A 22,842-nucleotide genomic window follows, 5' to 3' on the forward strand; every position below is an offset into this window, starting at 1 on the left:
CAGGAAATTTGAAGAAGTATTTGCCTATTTTGGCAAAGTTCATCAGTCTCTTTCCTCTGTGTCATGCAGAATGTCTGGCAGTATCTTCTGTGAAACAGGAATCTGAAGGATCATCTCACCTAGATTTGGCAAAATTTAGTGGTCACTTTTCCATGGGTCCTGCAGGTCCAGTCTATACAATGTACTGTCAAACAGTCCAGGCAAGAGCAGTTTCTTGCCCAAATGGCCAGTTTTGACAAGAAGACAAACTCCATATGGACTTTCTTCGATGCCCATCTTCCTCTTTGAAATAAATCAGTGCTGCCAGGATCAGATGTGTCTCATTGTCCAGAAAAGTCTAATTTTTAAAACATTTTAAATGCCATATTCTGTAGGTCTTTAAAGTGTTTGAAGATAATCTACCTAATTGAAATATATCTATGTATACCTAGAAAACTTAACTAACATGACTATAAGTGTGATTATCATAGATTAAAATTATTAATCTATATTTCTTAATTATACATTACAATTTTAAATGAGTTGCATAAACAAAATACCTTAAACAAGAGTAGAAATATATATACTGTATAACAAAATTAATTTTAAATTTATATCAATAAACTAAAATCCATAGCAATGTAAAACATTTTAAACAAGTTGTTGCTCTTTCATATTCTACTCTTTTATCCTATGATATCTATAATATCCCCTTTTCTTCTTTAGAAAGAGATTGCATTTATAATCAACCCCCTTTAAATAAAAATAAACATTTATGAACAATATTTTGGGAATTTGGGCATAGGTTCTCATACTACTTCCTGCTGATTGGGGGCACTGGAAATCTTATAGGAATCCTGAGAAATTTTGAGATAATGGTCAAGTCCTTGGAAGATCGTCTATAACCTTTGCTGATAGATACCATCTGTCAAGGTTCAGGAGGTCTCGCTTGATCAAATCTGATTCATTTTAACCTGAAACAAATCCACAGTCTCTTGCTTCCCGTGGAAACAAGAGCAGAGCCTCCCTTTCAAAACAACATATCCTTAGACTCAAATTTGAAGTCAAGGTACCTTTAATATATATATATATATTGGTTTAAGTTAGTAGCCTTTACAATCAAATGTCTCTCTCCAGTTAAAAATCCCAAAGACAGCATAATCCAGACTCTCTGTGTAATTTCCATCTTTATGTGGCTTATTATTTTCTTCATATATTATTTTTTAAGACTTTATTTTATTTTTATGACTATCTATATCCTTTCTCTTCTCTCTCTCTACATAGCTTTTTATATACAATATAAACCGTTTAGAACTTTATTCCATCTGAGTCTGTCTCATTGTGAATCTGTATCCTTCTCTGACCAGGAGAGATTTTAAACTGTCAAACTGCATGGCTAGGACCAATGTGGCAGCCTTGGCTGCTGACTCCACCCCTTTCAGCTTCCCAACATGGCAGAGGTACCAGGGAGAGTCACACTTACCCCACCAACTCTGGGATCCATGCTGCCACCAGGTAGCATGCAGCTGGCCCACAAACCATTTTTGTCTGTGTGAGTAAAAGATAAATCCACCATGCAGCATGCTGTGCAGCTTAGAGACACCACTGCGCACTGAGGTGGGAATCTACCATGTTGTGCTCAGGCCCGAATGCTGTGGCATCTCTGTACCCGTGGCCCGCATGAGAGACATAAATAGAAAGCTGTTTTGGGCTCCATTATTGTGTTTAGAAGCCCTTTTTTTTTTTTTTTTTTTTTTTTGGTTTTTTTTTCGAGACAGGGTTTCTCTGTGTAGCTTTGCGCCTTTCCTGGAACTCACTTGGTAGTCCAGGCTGGCCTCGAACTCACAGAGATCCGCCTGGCTCTGCCTCCCGAGTGCTGGGATTAAAGGCGTGCGCCACCACCGCCCGGCTGAAGCCCTTTTTAAGCTCTTTTAGGCCTTATGGAATTTGAGAGCCCCAAATTGGTACGTCAAATGTAGTCAGAAGTTTCTCCAGTACTGCCTGGCCCTGTGGTAGTGATGAATCTCTCCTACCTACATCCCACAGCTGCTTGGTCCAATGTAAACACACAGAGGCTTATTTACAGACTGTATGGCTTATGGGTCAGATTTCTTGTTACCTAGCTCTTATAACTTAACACAACCAATTTCTATTAATCTATATGTTGCCATGTGGCTGTGGCCTTACTGGTCTGCTGGCATCTTGTTGCTCCTTGGTCAGTAGGCTGATGTCTCTCCCAACTCCACCCTTCTTCTCTTTGCATTCTTACTTGGATTTCCCACCTAGCTGTAAGCTTTCTTGCTATAGATCAAAACAGTTTTATTTATTAACCAATGGGAACAACATATATTCACAGCATACAGAAAGGTATTCCATAGCACTTGCCTAAATGGGACTCTAGCATTCAGTGCTTGTTCCCAGATGATGGGTGATTAAGTCACTAGCAACAGAAGGACTGCAAAGAATATCACCAAGACCTCAGCATTTCCTGGCCTTCTGCTTAGGTGGCCATCTGATTTCACATGGTCTGCTGATCTGTTGATGAGTCAGGCACAGTCAACGCTGACGACAAAGATTCCACTATTCACAGGAGCTAAGTTATGGAAATAACCTAGGTGTCCAACAACAGAGGAGTGGATAAGGAAGACATGGTGTATACAAACAATGAGCTTTTTCAGCCACAAAGAAGAATGACATAATTTCATTAGCTGAAAAATGGATATGTCTAGTGATGCTCATATGGAGCAAATTAAGTCAGACTCAAAAGACAAATATTGGGACTGTGGTGATGGCTGAGTTGGTTAAGTGCTTGCTGCGTAAGTATGAGGACCTGAGTTTGATCCCCCACTCATGAACAAAAGCTTGTGCAGAAGTCAGCCCTGGGGAGGCAAAGACAAGAGGATCCTGGGGCTTGCTGGGCAGTCAGTCCATCCATCTTGGTGAGTTCTAGGTTCAGTGAGAGACTCTGTTTCAGAAAACAAACAAGGAGGAGAGTGATTGAGAAAGTCACCAGACATTGACATCTGGCTTCTGTGTGCATGCGCGCGCACACACACATATGCACACATGCACACGAACATGCACAGTGAGTGAGTGACAGAGACGGAGATCACATGCTTTCTCTCATTTGTGCATCCTAAGTTTTATAAGATCATGTGTGTAGAGTTGACCTGAAGGTAGATGTGGAATTACCTAGGGAACCAAGGGCACTAATGAGACCCTAGAAAGGCAGGAGGAGGGCGGGTAATCAGGAATTGGAGACTCAAAGACCATCACATACTTACATGAAAATGGCCCTATGTAATTCGGGTTAACAAATTAAAAAATTAAAATTAAAAAGGCCCAATTCTTACTCTTCAGGCACCTGTATTCCAAAGCCTCCTAAATGCCCATTCACCACTCATGGTCTGTGCTCAGACCTCTTCTGTGAAGGATATGATAATTTCGTTTTCCAGGGTTTACACCCAAAGCCCCATTTGTCGGCCCTAGCTGAGAGTGAACTTCCATGCCTGTTTTCTCCTCTGTAACCTGGTGATGATAATAAGGTTGTCTGCTCCCCATGTCCAGAGTGGCTGTCAGTGATGCCCACTGGCACTGGATAATCATGCTGTGATCTAGCTTAGGAAAGACTGTTCTGAGCAGCTGCCTAATGGTATAACTTGGAGGAAACCTGTGGCTATCCTGGCCTGGCTTAACTCTCTGCTCCAGGTTTCAGGAGCACACAGAAGTTATCTTATCTCAGCTCCCTGGACTTCCACTCTCCTAAGGTCTGCTGACCTCTACATAGCCTCTCGGCCATCATACAAATGATAATCAGCAGTCCTCCACTGTGAGGACCAGCACAGCCAGGTCTCCACCACTGTGAGGACCACATAGCCAGGTCTCCACGGCCTTGAGGGCCAGAGTCTGTTGGCTGCAGCCATTTATGACATGCTAGGTTTTCTGAGCGGCACTGGACTCGGACTGCTCAGGTCATCTAGGAGATGGGCTGACTCGAACCTTACTTTTCCCATGAGGAGGTGGAGGCTCCAAATAGTTCAGTGCACATTCCCTGAGGTTCATTTATGGAAGACAGAGTCAGGCAGGGATTCTCACCTATGATGCTCAGCTGCCTGGCACTAGAGATGAAGTTTCCATTGACCAAGACTCCTTGTAAAGACTTGAAAACCCAAAAGAGAGCACAGTGTCACTTTTACTTCACTTTTGGATTAAAAATGCTTTTTGCATATTTATTTACTCTCCAGCTGGTTCATATTATTTGTGTTTTTTAAACCCTTCCCTACTTTTCTGAGATTTAAATATAATTACAACATTTTCCTCTCCCTTTTCCTGCCTCCAAACCCTCCCGTGTATCCCCCTTGCTCCCTTTCAAGTTTATGGCCTATTCTGCTTTAATTGCTGTTAAACATACCTATGTACGTATATTCTTACATACATAAATACAGCCTTCTCAGTCTGTAAAGGTCACGTGTATGTGTCTGCTCTCAGGGCTAAGAGTTTGGAACTAGACGACCATGTCATATGCTCTTCCCCAGGAAAGGACATTTTTTTCTGCTCTCAGTATTCCTTAGCCATCTGCAGTTCATTGTCATAGTTGGATTTTGTTTTTGAAACAGGGTCTTTCTTTGTAGCTCAGGCCAGTCTGTGACTTATTATGTCTGTCCTGGAGCTCATAGCAATCCTCCTGCCTCAGCTTAGGTCACAGGTTATGCCACCATATCCAACTTATTTTTAAAACAGACTTCCAGAGCCATTGCCTAGACTCAGCACTGTGCAAGCACTTCATAGACATTGACCTATTCAACCCCGTTCTTAAGCCCATTCTGCAGATCTGAGAGCTTCCACTGAGAAGCACCAGCCCCCCACCCCATACACACACACAGGCAGCAGGGAAGGGCAGGTTAGCACCTGGTCTCAATGTTACACTCCCTCACAAATGAGCATAGTGAATGGTCTCTCACAAACTGTGCCTTTATAATTCACTGGCCAGTTGGGCCAGCAAGATGGCTTAATGGGTAAAGGCAATTGCTGTGCAAGCCTGGTGACCTGAGTTCAATCCCAGGAACCCATGTAAAGGTGGAAGGGAGAACTGGCTCTACAAAGTGGTCCCCTGACCTCCACATGCATGGTATGGTGCACATGACCACACACATGTGCAAACACACATACAGAAATATTAAACAAAAGCATTCAGTGGACAATCCAAAGGAGCCTTTATAACTAGGAGAGACCATTCTGCAGGGTTATTGCAGGGATGCCCAGATCAGGCAGGGACAGTAGTAGAAGGGAGCACACTCTGTTCTAATGGCCTGCCTTTGTCTCGAGGATGGGACATGAGGATTTGGCTCAAATGGCTTGCATGTGTCTTGAGAATGGGACATGAGGATTTTGCTTCTATAGGGAGAAGTCAAGAAGGCCAGGAAGAACTGGGTATTTGGGGTGTGGGAAGACCAGGAGCATCTGGATCAGGCTGATGGGACCCCTGAGGTCAGCCCAGCCTGCGGAGGTGGCTCAGATAGAGGGTGCTTCAAGACCAGACAAAGGACAGAACCTTTAACCAAAATTGGGTCTATTTTGCTGCAGTGTATCTGTGGTGCAAGAAGGTCAGCTGATCAATCATGGGGCAAAAAAGGGATTTGGAGGCTCTAGGTCTGACTTTATCCAGCAAAGGAGGCATTTATAAATCTCATCTGGTTCCTATGAGGAATGGGGTTCCTTATTTTTAGAAGAGGGACTATTAGGGTGTCATTGTTTGCTTTTTGTTGCTATGATAAAACACTGACAAAAGCAACATGGAGAGGAAAGGGTTTACCTGGCTTATACTTCCGGGTCACAGCCCATCATGAAGGGAAGTCAGGGCAGGAACTCAAGGCAAGGATGTGGAGCAGGAGCTGATGCAGAGGCCATGGAGGGGTGCTGCTTACTGGCTTATTCTTCATGGCTTGCTCGGCCTGCTTTCCTGTTCAACCCAGGATCATCTGCACAGGGGTGACACTACCCACAGCAGTCTGGACCCTCCCACGTCACAGAGAAAATACCCCATGGATATGCTTGTGGGCTAGTCTGATGGAGGAAATTTCCAAGCTGAGATTCATTCTTCCTAGCCTCCACTTTCTAGATAGGTATTATACCATTGAGCTGTCTCCTCAACCCTCTTTTCAATATTTTGTTTTGAGGTAGGGTCTCACTGAGTTACCCAGGCAGGCCTTGAATTTTCAATCCTCCTGTCTCAGCCTTCTAAGAAACAAGAATAACATGTCTGTGCCACCATGCTAGCTGGAAAGGAGATCACGGTAGTGAGTCACTTCCCAGAACAGAGGCGGCAGGGGGATTTCTTCACCCTGGCTAGTTTCCAGAGTCCCAGCCCGTAAGCAGAGTTCATCATGGCCTCTTCTCATTTTCTAACTCATTCCCACACAGTGCCAGCCTCTCCCTGGGACTTTTCCAGGCCTAGATAGATCCTAAGTTTATGTTCCAAAGTACTGCCTATGAAGATGCCTTCAAAGTCATTCTCTACTCTGAGAAAGTGTGGTCAAGGTCAACACCTCACACCCCTTTACCTGGCTTCTGTCACATAGCAACTGTTGTCAAGGTTCACCCATGTTGCTAGCTTGTGTCATTACTTTGTTCCATTTTTATTGATCAATAATAATCCTTCTTGTGTACAGACCACCTCTGTTTACCCGTTCCTTAGCTGGTGGGCATTTGGTCAGTTTGCTTTTCTTAGCTGCCATGAACAATGCCGCTATGGACATCCATGTGTACCCTATCTGTTCATTGTTCTTAGGTCTACACCTGGGAATGGAATGGTCCATCATACCTGTGACCTCAGTGCTTAGGAGTCTGAAGCAGGAGGATTGTTATGAATTTGAGACCAGCTATCCTGACTCACCTGAGCTACAGTGTGAGACCCTGTCTAAAAAGAAAATAAATTAAAAATGAAAAAGACCAATAAGTGTCTTTTTCACCTGTCTCTGCAGTCCAGGGAGCAACAGGTACCCTGGCTGGGTGAGGGCTGGTGCTACACAGAACCAGACCATGCCTGCCTCTCTGCTGGCAGAATGGTACGCTTTCTGAACAGGGAGCATACTGGTGGTCCAATATCAATGCAGGCCTTTGGGAGAAACCAAGGCCGTTAAGACCTGAAGCCCCCAAGCTGTGCTAATGGAAGCAGCGGCATGAAGTGTGATGTACTATAAAATAGGCCTCCACCCCCACCCCATGAAACACCTGCCTTCCCTGCAACCTGCTTCTAACGTAGTTATTCTCAGGGTAATTCATGTCCTTCCTTGTAGGGTACAAGTGTGGGGTCAGTCTGGGGTGGTTGCCTGACCAGAGCCACCATCCACTGATAAGAGAGAACCCTCAAGGCTTACAGGAAGATTACAAGACACAGCTAGAGGAAAAACGATTCTTACTGCCCCAGTGGATAAACATGTTAACCACTAGGCATTTCCCATGACGTGGCCCAGAGGCTGATTTTATGATCATGATGTCTTCAACTTTAAAATTTCAGTCTTTTTTAAAAAAAATTATTTATGTCTTACATTTGTGGGTACAAGGTCCATAAATATTCTCCCAACTAAGTTGTATAAGCTCTCGTGTGAAATTCTGAGAGAAGTGACGTTTTCCACCTTGACGTGAGAATCAAAGAGAAATGTGCTCAAAGCTTCCTGCAGTTTCCTTTGTCGCCTCTCTAGCAGTGTTTGCAGACACGGGGCGCACTGCCCTCTCTCTTTGCAGCCTTTCCCATACTTGCCGGGCCAGCCGAGCCCCATTGTAACCAGCTTGGGCTGCATGCTGAGACTCTGTATCAAAAAATTAGAGAAAGAGAGGGAGACAGACAGAGAGAGGGAGACAGACAGAGAGACACAGATAGAGACACAGAGAGAGAGATACAGAGAGAGACAGAAAGATACACACACATACACACACACACACACACACACACACACACACACACACACACGGGTTGGGGGGTGGGGGGTTGGAGAGACTTACCACATGCTGTTATGGTTTGCCTGCCACATTCTTTTTTTTTTTTTTTTTTTTTTTTTTTGTCAGTTACCCCTGGACCACCATCCTCCAGCCTTTCCTTTTCCATGTATGCTCAACTGAATACTTATCAACACCCCTTCCTTTACATAGAGTAAGTTGTCTGTCTTGACTTCCCAAGCTGTTCTCTAACTTAGCCAACCAAGAAGCTTCCCAGGCTCTTTCTTTCCAGGGAGCAGAGGCCACCACAAACATCGTGTGATGTTCAGTTCAATCTCTCCGATTGCATTGGTCTGAGCTCACCTTGTGCTGTCTTGACTCTCGCAGGTGCTGATTCTGGTTTCGGTCATGCCTTGTCCAAGAACCTGGACAAGCTGGGCTTCACAGTGTTTGCCGGAGTGCTGGATGCCAAAGGCTCGGGAGCGGAGGAATTGAGAAGAACTTGTTCCGAGCGCCTCTCCGTGCTCCAGATGGACGTCACCAAGCTAGAGCAGATCAAAGATGCTCACAGCAAAGTCACAGAGAAGACAAAAGACAAAGGTACGTCCTTGACTCTTCCTCTCCCTACTCACCAACACCCACCTCTTGTCACTGCCTCTGATGACCACGGCTGCTGAGAGACCCTGTCTTCCGGTGTGGTCAGCAGGAGTGTGTGCTTGCGTGCTTGCGTGTGTGTGTGTGTGTGTGTGTGTGTGTGTGTGTGTGTGCGCGCGCGCGCGCGTGCGTGCATGCATGTGTGTTTATGTAGGCCAGAAGACAACCTTGGCTGTTATTTCAAATGTACCACCCATCTTGTCTTTTAAGACAGGGTCTCTCAGAAGCCTGGAGCTCACTAGTTAGGAAAAGCTGCCTGGCCAGTGAAGCCGAGGGATCCGCCAACCTCTACCTCCCACTGCTGGGATTACAAGTGCCTGTCACTGTGACAGGCTTTGTAAGATGTGCATTCTGGGGGATTGAACTTAGGTCCTCATGCTTGCTAGGCAAGCACTTTACCAACTGAGTCACTGCCCCAGCCCCTCTTTCAGGGTATTCTACCACTTTCCTCCCATGTCCTCCTGGTCACTCTAATCACTCTCCTGTCCCCTGCTCTTGGTCTTTCTCTGGTAATATCAGCGTGCATTGGTCTTTCCCAGCTTGACAAACAGCCCCAGAACCATGTGCCTCCTTGAGGCTCCGCCTTTTCTCCCTTTCATGGGTGGCTAGGTCTCCATTTGTGTTCATTGCTTCATGGCTGATCACATGAATGTTGGTTCTCACCACACCTCCTTACCTGCTCTGGCCAAAGCTACCACTGTCATCTTGAAGTGCAAACAAAGACCTTCTCTTCTCTGTACCACTTCAAGAGGACATTCTCTGCTAGACTGGGAGTTCCCAGCCTCCCCTTTGCTCCTCGGTCCTCTGGTTGTTCTCTCTGCTTCCTGGATAGGTCTCTTCCTCCATCAACTCTGCATCTTCCCATTTGGATCCATCTGTGGCTTTCCGATCCCCACTCCTGGGTCAGACCACTCTATCCTGATGCCAAGGATTCTCTGTCCCCTGCACACTAGAGGAGGGCTTGGAAATACCCATGCTTGTCCTCAGAGTGGGGTCCATGCCCTGTGGAACCCAATGTGAGATGAAAGTGAGAGCCCCCTCATTGAGGAACTGATTCAGAAATTTAAGATGGTGACATTGGGGCATTGAACATATGTGGGTCCCTTCTGAATTCCCAGTCTCATGGCCTGGGGTGGCGATGTCTGAGTGCCTCCAGCCCAAAGTTCAATTGTTGCGGTTTACTTAAGGAGTCAGGCACCAACAGAGAGGCAGAGGGGGAGTGAGTGAGTTTGTGCATGCTTGTGTGTGAGCATGCACAGGTCAATGTCAGGTGTCATCTGTCACTTTCCATCTTGTGTTTTTGACATGGAGCTTGCTATTTTGGCCAGTCTGGTTGGGCAGCAATCCCCTGGGATCCATCCGTCCCCCTCATCTCCTAGTGCACTTTATGTGAGGCTGGAGGTCCTCATGCTTCTGCACTGAGCACCTTACCCAACATGCCATCTCCCAGCACCATCAGCAGTTTTTACTGTTTAAAGCTCCCTCGGTGATGTTAATGTTTGGTCAGGGTTGAAAAACTAATTTACACTAATACCCTCCTCCAAAGCTATGCAGCCTACCTGGCTATGCGTCCTCACATCTGCACCCAAACACACAAAATCATCTTCCAAACATTTCCACTCATGTCCCAGAGGTTCAACCTCACTGTCTTCAGAGCTGCCCTTGCTATCTTTTCCCTAAGGCCAGCCTGAAAATCGACTTGCTTGTCTGCATACCCAGTCATTTGAGCCAGTGGTCTGGGCATCCCAGTGGTGTCCCTGCTGTCTGTCTGGGCACCCAAATGGCCTCCCTGCTGCCTGTCTGGGCACCCCAGTGGCCTCCCTGCTGTCTGTCTGGGCACCCCAATGGCCTCCCTGCTGTCTGTCTGGGCACTCCAATGGCCTCCCTGCTGCCTGTCTGGATACCCCAATGGCCTCCCTGCTGCCTGTCTGGATACCCCAATGGCCTCCCTGCTGCCTGTCTGGATACCCCAATGGCCTCCCTGCTGCCTGTCTGGATACCCCAATGGCCTCCCTGCTGCCTGTCTGGATACCCCAATGGTCTCCCTGCTGCCTGTCTGGGCACCCCAATGGCCTCCTTGCTGCTTGTCTGGGCACCCCAGTGGTCTCTTTGCTGCCTGTCTGGGCACCCCAGTGGTCTCTTTGCTGCCTGTCTGGGCACCCCAATGGCCTCCTCCACCTATACTTCCCTATTACTTTCCAATGGAACCTAGTCTTCCTAACACACATCTCTTATGGTGTCACACGCTCCCGAACCTCTGGAATATGGAGTCTCTGTGACAAGTTACTCTGTGGCTGTGATTTGCTTTGCACATGGCTCATTGTCTGGCCCTGTGCTTCCCCTTCTGCCCACGAACGATCCAAGTACCTTAATAAAGATTGAAACTTCATGGGACAATGGCCTGTCAAACTGTTTCTCTGTGGTACGGTCCACTTGGTACACTCTGGAACATTCCAGAACAGAGTGGCGTTCCTCACTGCCGCAGTCCAGCTTCTACTCCCTTGGTTTTCCATCTTTGCTCCCTTTTCCTTAGACTATTGTCTTTACCAATGAAGTCTCTGTGACAGATGCTCCTTCTCCTATGGGGACCGCTCACCCATGCCACCCCTTCCGAACTTTGCTGGTGAGCTGAGCTGTACTGCTTCCTTTTCCAGACTTATCCTTACGCCTTGCTTACTACTGTACCACCTCAGTGCTGTAATCCATGCTCCTCTCCTGCTCCTTCCTTATCAGCTTCCTTGAGAATAAGACCCATGAGCATATCAGGACTCGCTCAGCTGCAAGTGACTCAACCTAGTGCAAATGAACTAACCGCAAAGGGAGGACCCGTTTGCTTATAGGAGCTGGATCCAGTCACTAAGCAACGCCTCTGGGGTTTGGTTTCTGCTTCTGAGTTCTGTTTTCACCAGTGTTAGCCTTCCTCAGATGGAGACTGTAAGTGGAAGCCCTGAGCACGCCAGGTTCCACCTTCCTCACAGCTGACATTCCCACTGAGAGAGACCTGCCTTGTTTTGTAGCCAAAGGATTATTATAGAAAGAGAAAATGGAAGAGTCTGGAACAAGGCAAGTCATGCTCAGTAAAGGCTCTTGTTTCTCCCAATTCAACATTTAGAACATTAATTACTTACTCAATAATTGGAACACGAAGAGAGTAAGGAAGATTGTTAGTTATTGGGAATTATTTCTCAACAAGTATAGCATAGTTTTCTTTTCTTAAAAAAAGATCTTGTGTGTGTGTGTGTGTGTGTGTGTGTGTGTGTGTGTGTGTGTGAAAGAGATAGAGACAGAGACAGAGACAGACAGACAGAGAGCAGCTGCGAACCCTGATGTGGGTACTCAGAACCAAATTCTTGTCCCCTGCAAGAATAAGCTCTCTTAACCCCTTAGCCCTCTCTGCAGCACTCCCCCCCCCCAGTCAGACTTTTCTAGATAGTTTTCCTGGCCTTATCTTCGACCATCCAATAGGTCTGCACTCATCACTCATGAGTCTGACTTAATAATGTCTTACAGAAGGAGACACTGGATGCAGAATCCTTCGTGAGGTCCAGCAGGGCAGCACTGACCATCTGTAGTGACAGAGTGATGAGTTCTAGACACAGAAATGCCGGTAGTACCCAGGCAGGAAGGGATGTGGGAGCTTGACTTTTATGGTATGAACTCCTGCCATTTTGCACTTAGCATTGAGAAAGGCAGCTGTCCCCTGGGCCAGAATGGGTGTTCCACCTGCCTGCTCCCTCCAGGTTTCTCTAACTTTAGTCTTCTTAAAGAGAAACTGAAGCCACAGGATCACCAAGAAAGAAACATCTAGAATCTGCAGATAAACCAGTAGGTCTCATGGAGGACTGGTGACTAGGTTGTATTCCTGCAAAGCATATTGTTGATTTAGTGTCAGCATATTGATCATTGCTAACTGATGTTAATTATTACTAAGCGGTTACTGAGTCCCACAAGTGTAATGGGCTTATTGGCCAGTTTAGAATTCTATGGTAGTTAACAAGTACCAGAACCTGGTTAGATGTTAGCAGTAAGTTCTGTCGATGGCACAATAGTCCACAGCCACCTATTACATATCTTACGAAGCTCTAGAAGATGGTCCTCCAAACACAAAGGCAATAAAGGCTATCATCACACTCTGCCACCTGCTTTGGTTGGCCCACTGGTCTATAAATAGAAGTTTACATGAGCCCAGCTTCTCCTGTTTGCTTGCACCTCTGTACTTACCTGTGCCACAGTGCAAGAGCTGAAGCCGAAGGGTCTGCAGGAGGTGGGCACTCAGCCTCTACACGTTTTACTGTTGTGGCAAATGCCCGAGATGAACAGTTTAAAGGAAGAGAGGTTTATTGGGCTGACAGTGTCATTACTCCTGGGTCGTGGTGTGAGACCAGGCATCCTGGTGGGGAGCATGGAGTAGACCAAAGCTGCTCATCTTATGGTGGACAGGAAGGGAGGAAAGAGAGAGAGAGAGACAGAGACACAGAGACAGAGACAGAGAGAGACACAGACACAGAGACACAAAGAGAGACAGAGTAGCTGGAAGTTTTTCTGTGTCCCTCCTGGCCCATAGTCAGGACAAATCTCTCTCACCTACCAGTCCTGCAGCCGTCTGGACCCAAGTAAACACACAGAGGCTTAGATTGTTTACCAACTCTATGGCCACTAGCTCAAGCTTATTACTGACTAGCTCTTATACTTAAATTAACCCATAATTCTTATTTATTTTTAGCCATGTGGCTTGGTACTTTTTCTCAGTTCTGCCTTGTCATCTTGCTTCCTCTGAGTCTGGCTGGTGACTCCTGATTCAGCCTTCCTCTTCCCAGAATTCTTCTTGTCTGCTTATCCTGCCTATACTTCCTGCCTGGCTGCTGGCCAAACAGCATTTTATTTATCAACCAATCAGAGCAACACATTCACAGCATAGAGAGTGACATCACCCACCAGTTCCCCCTTTCTTTCTATTTAAAAGGAAGGTTTTAACTTTAACCTAGTAAAATTACATATAACAAAACAGTTATCAAGCAAGAATTACAATTACACACACACACACACACACACACACAGAGAGAGAGAGAGAGAGAGAGAGAGAGAGAGAGAGAGAGAGAGAGAAGATATACCACTGAGAAATGATCCTCTTCTTTCAACAAGGCCCTACCTTTCACAGTTTCTACTGTGTCTCCAATAGTCCATATAATTACGAGCCCGTTAGTTGATTTTAGTTGATTTTGATGCACTGGGGAATCGCATGAGTCTGTTGGAGGTAGGGAGGTAGTTCATATTCAAATCTATGTTCTAGAACATTCTCAGGCTCTATGTTGACTGGCCAAAGGTGCACATCAGGCAGAGTGGCTATGAAAGACACCTCCTCTACACTCATTCCCATCTTAATGGCTACTGCTCTCTCTGTGTGTCAGGCCTCCTCCCAAATAAATGCTCACACAGTGCCTGTGAATTCAGATCACAAACTCTGGCTCACAAGAAATGTAATTTTATTTTCTGTGTCACAACTTGGTTTTGGCTTAGAACCATCTTTCAGTGATGAGGTAAAGAATTGCCAGGATTTTTTTGAGCCTGCTCTCATTTCTCTGGGGGCAGTATTTAAAATTTTGGGAATGGAACATCTGGTCTTGGTGGTCAGTGTTTCATGCTGACCCTCACAGAAGTACACAGGGCTGGGTTAGGTCCTTGTGCTCAGCTTGGTGGCTTCCACCTTGTCTCTGCCACCAGACAGGCACCGTTGGGGCTGCCATGCCCATATCACAGTGCTGACTATGAATATGCCTCAGGATTGTGGAGGGTATAACCTCAGCAGATGCTGAGTCCAGCAACTTTCAGATTGACAGTTTCTGATGCAGTGGGCCTGAGTCAGGTTACAAAAAAGTGCCTTCAAATGACTCCCAGTGACATTCTGCTATCCTCATAGATCAGTGTCTTGCTCAACCATCATCAGAGAAGTTCCCTCCTACAGCTGATGGGAACAAATACTGAGACCCAGAGGCAGACATTAGAGGGAGAGAGAGAGAGAGAGAGAGAGAGAGAGAGAGAGAGAGAGAGAGAGGAGAGAGAGAGAGAGAGAGAGAGAGTGCTTAGGACACTCATCCCTAAACAGGATGCCTTCATCAACTCCCTACTCTCAGGGCTCAGGGAAAATGTGGAAGAGGAGGAAGGAGTGTGAGAGCCAGAGGGGATGGAGGGTGCAGAGAAAACAAAGCCCTCAAACTCAACATGATAAAGGCACATATGAACTCACAGAGACTGAGGGAGCATGCACAGGGTCTGCATGGGTCTGCACCAGGTCCTTTCTGTATAGATTATGGCTTCCAGTTTAGTGTTTTTATGGGGTTCCTGAGTGTGTAAAAGAGTGGGTCTCTGTTTCTTGTGCCTTCTTCTGGGCTCTTTTCCTTCTGTTTGTTTTGTCCAACTCCATTTTTTTAAAATCTTACTATATTTTATTTTATTATTATCCTTTAGAAACCTGTTTTCTAATGAGAGACAGAAAAGGAGTGGATTCTGATGGAAGGGAAAGTGGGGAGGAATTGGGAGGAGTAGGGGGAGAGAAAACTGTAGTCGGGATACATCATGTGAGAAAAAAAAATCTGTTTCCAATAAAAGGAAAAAAGGAAATTAGGGAAAGAAAGCAAAGCCAATGAAAACAGATTTCTACCCACCATGGAAAGGAGGTGTGCATCTGATTTCCTATCAAAGTTCATTTTTCCTTAAAAGACAGGATCTCACTTGGCATTCTAGGCTTGCCTCAAATTCAGAATCCTCCTGTCTCAGCCTTCAGAGTGCTGGGATCACAGGCATGAGCCACCACGGGCAGCTCAAGTATGATTTCTTTGCTTTGTAGATCTCTACCCATGAAAACCAACCTTTCAGCCCAGAACCAATTTGTTTTCTGTTGAAACTACAAGTCCCCTTAAAAGTTAGTCTTGATCTGGAGAGATGGCTCAGCGGCTGAGAGCCCTTGCTGTTCTTCCAGACAACCTGGGTTCACTTTCCAGCATCATACCATGGCTCAAAGTCACTTGTAACTCCAGTTCCAGGGGGTCTGACACCCACTTCTGGCCTCTGTATCATGCACAGACTGCACCCCCCTTACACACACAGACACACACAACTAAATAAATATTTTTCTTCCTTTTGTGGGAGGGTCTTATATATCCCAGACTGTCCCCCCCCCATATAGCCAAGGATGGAACTGAATCCCTTATCTTCTTACCTCTGCCTCCCAAGTATTGGGATTTTATGTGGGCACCTCCCTGTCTGGTTCATGTAGTGCTGAAGACTGAACCTTGGGCTTTGTGCATGTCAAGTGAGCACTCTACCCATGGGGCCACAGCCCTAGCCTCAAATGCACATTGCTAACAAGTCCTCAGATGCCACTGCTGCTGCTGGGGTGGGTGGTGGGCCACACTTTGCGATCTACTGCCCCACACCATACTGGAGCTCCAGGAACCTAGAGGATCTGTTCAAGTCTGTCTAGCTCAACAACCCCAGATCCTGTCACCCTGTTCCTCTCAGGTCTCCCACTTGTGTTCCAGAACCTTGCTCTTCAAAACAGAAAGAAATCCCTATGGGGTTGTTACTGGGTGCCGGTGTGGCTGGGTCTTTCCAGGCTCTTGGCCTCTTATACCAAAAGCTGAAAACTAAAGCTCAACCAGAATTTTAGAGAATCAGAGTAATTTTATCGGAAGCAAAGCAACGGTGCAGGTCACAGAGGGACACACTGTCAAGACTGACAGCGGGCCACTTGAGTGACAGCACTCCCAGGTCCCGGGCTATGGCTTGGCATCTCGTTTTCAGAGGCCTAAAGGAAGGAATGGCCGGTTACTAAACAGTGTGGTTTGAGTGCTTCTCTATTTTGATTGACAAGTTAGGTTATCTAACCCCTTCAGTACCGAGCATGTCCCTTCCCATAATGCATCTGATTTTAATCATAAACACACCCAACTGTGAACAAGCATAAGATGGTAAAAAAGTCTTCATAAAGGTTACTAGGGGATACAGTTTTGCCTTACTGCACACACACCCGGTGCCAGTTCCGGCTGAATCAGCCCTTCTAGTCTCTGTACCTGGATTCGTGGGGAATATACTTGAATAGAAGTTGTCTGAATATGATTGTTACCAGGGGTGGGAAGACTTACACTGCTGCGGGGAGATGGGACTATGTGTAGCTCTGTGCAGGTGAAGGGCTTCTGAAGTTGCTAGATGCATGGTTTGCAGGTGTGTGTGTGTGTGTGTGTGTGTGTGTGTGTGTGTGTGTGTGTGTGTGTGTGTAATATGTGCAGATGAAGAAACGAGGCCTCCAAGTGCATTGCTACAATAGGGGAGGCCTGAGCAACCCCAAACTACTGGAGAGGTCCAGGCTGAGATATCTCCTGCCTTGCCTGACTTAGAATTTTTGTGTTCATGCTTTCCCACTCTCTAGGGGGTGGTTCCCGACTGGAATCTCGGCAAGTTTAAACACTACTTATGTTTGGATCTACTCTCTTTCCCACCCCACAGGTTGATCTAATAGGCCGAGGTAGGGGGTAGCTGAGCCTTAGGGTTGCCTGAAGAAACAGTATCCTAATGTACCAGGAGGGTTCAACAGCCCTGCTGGGGGCAGAGGTTTTCCGAGGATGGTCTGGAACTCGAGCATCAGCATCCTTTGGGACTTAGCAGAAAGAGATGTTCAGGTCCCACCTCGTGTTCACTCAGCATTTCTGGTAGTGGGACCAGGAGTATGTCTGAACCAGCTGTGCTGTGATTCTGAAGTTCATCAAGGAGACACACTGTCTGGTCCAGGAAGTAAGGCTCCCGGTGGTAGGGACATGGCAGTCACCGCTGCTGTTGGTCCTTTCCTTCTTGTGTTTAGGTTTTTAGTTTAGAGATGAGGGAAGACTGTCAAGCATCTCATCCTGCAGCGTGTTAACGGTGTCTTTACATACTCCTCTGAGGAGGAAGCAGGCTTTGAAACTTTAAGTCAGTGCTTCTCAACCTTCCTAATACTGCAGCCCCTTAACGCAGTTCCTCATGCTGTGGTGACCCCAGCCACAGAAATTATTTCATTGCTACTTTACAACTGTAACTTTGCTACCGTTATGAATCTTAATATAAATAACTGATATGCAGGACATCTGATACATCACTCCCGTGGGGGGTCGCGACCCACAGGTTGAGAACCAGTGCTTTAAGACCAGGGCCACTATGACACTACAAACTCACCTCTGGCTCTGCCAACTCTTCCCATAAATGGTGACTACCCAGCTTCCCGGCTGCAGAAAAGGGCTGCTAGGCAAAAGAGGAACTGAGCTAGCAGGACATCTCGGTGGGTAAAGGTGTCTGCAACCAAACCCAAAGATCTGAATTCGGCCAATGTGACCCACGGGGTGAAAGGAGAGGACCAACTCCTATAAGTTGTCCTTTGACCTCTACATGCACATGGTGGCATGCATGAGCAACCCCCTCAATAAACTTTAGAAGGAGAGGATCTCCAAAAGCATTGTTTAATATACACACATTTTTTTTTTTTTTTCTCCACGGTGCCCCATCCTGGGGAGGTTTAGGTATAAGGGAAGAGACTGAGGTTAAGAAATTTGTGCTCTGCCTGGAGCTTACATTTCAGAGGGGTTTGGTGGGTTCAGAGTTTGGTGTGTGAATCTCCCCCATGTGCTCCAGCCTTTTCTCGTCCTCACAGCTGCTTCTTTTCGTTCCCAGGTCTGTGGGCCGTGGTCAACAATGCTGGGGTCTTCCAGTTGCCAATAGATGGGGAACTTACTCCCATGATCCACTACAGAAGATGCATGGCCGTGAACTTCTTCGGAGCAGTGGAGGTCACCAAGGTGTTTCTGCCTCTACTTAGAAAATCCAAGGGGCGGCTGGTGAATGTCAGCAGCATGGGAGGTGAGTCAGCTTGGTGGCACATGGTCATGTGGTGCCTGACACAAGATGTGGGCCTTTGTATTCTTTGCAGGCTACACCCGAGAGCAAGGTGCACAAAAGCAGGGCTGGATCACAATGAGTCAGTATGTGTGCTCACGGTTGACCTTTCTCTCCTTTCAAATCCTCTCATGCGAAAGCACTTCTCTACTTTCTGTTAATTACCGTGTTCATTGCTGGGGATTTGGGGACTCTCGAGTGTCCTCATACCGTGACTGCCGACACGTAAGCATCGTAGGGCAGCACAGTTCATGGTGCAGGTGATTCTGGTGCTTGGAGCCGCTTGTCTTCCGTCTTCTCTGAACATAGCTCACTGCTATTCCCGTAAACTGAGAAAGTGAGGGGCTCCACTCTGTGTGTACCTTGGGTGCCCCGGGTCCATCCCCTAGGATTAGCTGTGATGTTGTCCTCACCTTTGCTCTTGGGTCCAGGGTCTGTCAACAACCTGGTGGTCTCCTATTCCATAAGCAGTGGCCTCTGCATGGGTTGTCACTCTTTGCCTTCTCCCACAGACATTTGCACACAGGAGTTCCCCAGGCCTTCCTCAGCTCCGTGAGACCTTCTGGGGTATTTCTCAGGTTTCTTCATGGGGTGAGAAGGAAGTCAAATAGGTCTGGGCTCTGGACTCCCAGTTCCTGCCTTCTGAGATGAACCCTAGTCTCCCTGTTAGATTAGTTGGTTCTAAGTAAAGTTTATAAAAATAAAAAGTCCAACTAGGTTTCTGGTATTGGTGTGTGAGTGTGTGCGTGTGCATGTGCGTGTGTGCGTGCGTGTTTGCATGTGTGTGTGTGTGTGTGTGTGTGTGTGTGTGTGTGTGTGTTGCAATGTGACCAGCTCTTCTAGAATTTCTTTGTGGGGGAGGTTTGTTTGTATATTTATTTATGTATTTATTTATTTTTATTTCTTACACCGTTGTTGTTGTTACTGTTTAGCACAATCCTTTTCCTGGCTTTAATTCAGTCACTTCCTTAAAATTAACTGCTCTGTGCCTTTGATTAAAGTCATTGATTGGCCCAAGGCATAAGCACAGGAAAGAGAAAGGGCTGAAAGGATTATGGGGGAAGAAAAAAACTGATTCTTGATTAAGAGCAATTATTATTTACCTTCTGTGAGAAAAACCAAATTTATTTCCAGATGTTTGCTACTTTTCACACACCAATGAATCTAAAGATATCCCACTTATAACATCTTTGTATGGTGTGTGTGGCGTGTGCACTCATGCCTATGTGTGTACACTTGCACATGCATATGGTGACTGTAGATGGTTTCCACATTATTTTTTGGCAGGATCCTTCTCTGAACCTGGCGCTCACTGATTTAGCTAGACAGGCCGGTCAGCAAACTTTACAGAATTTTGGTCTCTACCTTCCTAGCACTGAGGAACGTACTGTCATCATCATCATCCCTCCTCCTTTTTTTTTTTTTTTAATGGAAGGGACTGGGTTTGAACCCGGGTCCTCACGCTTGCACAGGGCACAGTAAGCTCTCCACCAGCTAAGCCGTTTCCCCAGCCTCCAGCCAACACGCAACACTTTACCTTTGTCTTTGTTCCGAACTTGGCCTTTATACTTTCCAATGCTTTGCAAACCTCCCCTCCCCCACTGTCACACAGTCCTTGACTCATCCATTTGGCAAATATTTACTGAAGTAACTGGTCGTTGCCTTTTCCTTGGACCGTTGACCAGGCTGCTTTTCTCTTTGCTGTCTTTGTTCTTACTTCAGGAGTTCCCTTTATTCCTAAGGGTTTCCTTCAGTGGTCTCCAACATAGAGTATTTGCTGTAGACCTAGATTCCGGCAGGAAATAGCATCAATAAAGAGGTGAACAAATACAGTTGGGCCTTGTGGTACCTGCATGTAATCCCAGCACCAGGGAGGCGGAGGCAGGAAGATAATGAGTTCACACTGAAGTTAAATCACCTCTATAGTCAGCTTTGGTATCATAATGGTTCAAAATCAAAATAAGGGCCTGGCGAGGTGGGCTCTGTCAGTAAAATGCTTGTCTTACAGTCATGAAGACCTGAGTTCAATCCTCAGACCCTATATGAAAAAGCCAGGTGTGGTGGTGTTATCCTTATAACCCCGACACAGGGGAGGTGGGACAGGTGGATTCTGAGGCTTACTAGCCAGCTAGCATACTCTCCTTGATAAGTTCCAGGCCTGTGAGAAATGCTGTCTCACCAAAAAATAAAAAAATAAAGAAATTCGCCTGAGGAATGACGCTTGAGGGTGTCCTCTGGCCTCTATGTACATCTGTACACATGTGTACCTGCAGATACATGAACACACACACACATGTGCACATGCACACATACACACAAAGCAAAAAGAAAAAGAATATGCCAACTGGTGAATGAGTGAAAAATGAAGAATGGATGGGAGGTGGCAATTTAAAAACTTGTACTGGGGGCTGAAGAAATGGCTCCGTGACTCAGAGTCTTCACTGCTCTTGAGAGGACAAGAGTTCAACTCCCAGCACCCATGTAGGGCAGCTCACATCCAGCTGTAACCATAGCTCCAGGGGATCCGACATTCCCTCTGGCCTCCACAGGGACCACACTCAGCTCCACATACCCACACACATATACATAATTTTAAAAGAAAATGAAATCTTTTAAAAGAAAGAGCCTACAACCCGCAGGCTGTTCTTCTGCATGTCTTCTGCTTGGTCTCTGCCACGCTGAGGGTCAGAAGTTCTCACTGTTGTCATAGCTTTCCAGATGTTAAAGTGTACCCTGCCTCTCGCTCCCGTTTCAACCTCCGGTTATGGGAATCTGCAGCCAGCTTTACCATGACATTCTCTCATGATCAGTACCAGGTCCTTGTGTCCGAAATCAAATGCACTATCAGTCTCTCCAGCTTGCTCTCCCACCAGTCCTCTGCTCTGCAGGCCTTTCACGTCTCCAAGCACAGAGCCCTCTTGGCTTTGTTCCTCCCTGAGGCTCCACCAGATGGAGGAAGTGTTCTTTCCTCAAGTCCAGCTCTGAAGGCTGAGTCTCAGAGAAACTCTAGAAAGAAGTACATTTGTGGGACACAAGAGCCACCCAGGACATGGTGTCAAGGTCGGAGGACAGCAGGAAGTCAGGAGACAGGAGGCAACGTGCACAGCAGGGCAGGGGCGGAGCCGTAAGAAGACAGAAATGCTGCTTCCCGAAGACCCGTCTCCCTCTGTGTGAATTTGCTGAGCCGGCAGAACAAGAGCAAGGCTGAAGACTGGGTGAAGGCTGACGGGTGGCTTAGACAGCAGGCGTGCTTTTCTCACTGTTCTGGAGACTGAAAGTCCAAGATAAAGGCGTCCGCAGTATTGCTTTCTCACTGGTTTTCTCTTGTTGGCTTTGAAGGCCCCTTTGTCATGTGCCCTTTGCATGTGTTCCTGTCTGAGTGTCTGCCTTCCCAGTGCCTCCTCTTATGCGTATACTACAGGAGTTAGGGACCTATCTCATCCTAGTGGTCTCTGTAAACCCATGACACTGAGAGTGAGGGGTTCAGGTTTTCTGGAAAAGGGCTCAAAATTTCATCTGCAAAGCATTAATGAGGAACAAAGGAATGTAGCAGAAGCCACAAAGAGGAATGCTTAGTCAGGCGGTGGTGGCGCACGCCTTTAATCCCAGCACTTGGGAGGCAGAGGCAGGAGGATCTCTGTGAGTTTGAGGCCAGCCTGGGCTACCAAGTGAGTTCCAGGAAAGGAGCAAACCTACACAGAGAAACCCTGTCTCGAAAAACCAAAAAAAAAAAAAAAAAAAAAAAAAAAAAAAAAAAAGGAATGCTTTGGACCATCATGGAGAATTTTGTGACATAATAAAAAATATTTTTTTTGGGGGGGGGGGAAGAGCTAGCTTAGGGCAAGGGAAATAGCCTTGTCTGGAAAGTCTATGCTATGCAAATTTAAGGATGTGTTTGGATCCTCAGAACCAGTGTGAGAAACCGGCTGTGTTCCCATAATCCTAGCACTGGAGAGACTGAGACAGGTGGACACCTGAAGCCCATCTGCTGGCCAGACTAGATGAATGGGTGAGCTCCAGATTGAAGGAGACCTTGTCTCAAAAAATAAGGTGGAGAGAAGTGGAGGAGACCCCTAGTGTCGACCTCTGGCTTCTACATGCACACACACTTGTGTGTAGTGTGTACATATTTCCACTCATGTGTATAATTACCCATATAACACTTACATACAGAATACACGCACACATACACACACACACACACACACACACACACACACACAGAGAGAGAGAGAGAGAGAGAGAGAGAGAGAGAGAGAGAGGACAATTAGGTTTACACAAGGATCAGGGAAGCTAAAGAACCTATAAAGGGGGGGAGAACCTATAAAAGGGGCTAAGGAGATGGCTCAATGGTTA

The 22,842-nt window shown here is 46.5% G+C and overlaps 1 protein-coding gene across 1 annotated transcript in view; it reads left to right on the forward strand.

Moving 5' to 3' along the window:
- Nucleotides 1-22,842, forward strand: part of Hsd17b2 (hydroxysteroid 17-beta dehydrogenase 2) — a 70,105-nt gene that overhangs the window by 29,067 nt on the left and 18,196 nt on the right. The window contains exons 2-3 of the mRNA XM_028875719.2: nucleotides 8,302-8,514; nucleotides 18,265-18,450. Of these exons, the coding sequence (XP_028731552.1) occupies nucleotides 8,302-8,514; nucleotides 18,265-18,450 (399 nt within the window). The remainder of the gene's footprint in view (nucleotides 1-8,301; nucleotides 8,515-18,264; nucleotides 18,451-22,842) is intronic.

This window comes from Peromyscus leucopus, chromosome 5 (assembly GCF_004664715.2).
Source record: "Peromyscus leucopus breed LL Stock chromosome 5, UCI_PerLeu_2.1, whole genome shotgun sequence".
NCBI classification, from domain to species: Eukaryota; Metazoa; Chordata; class Mammalia; order Rodentia; family Cricetidae; genus Peromyscus; species Peromyscus leucopus.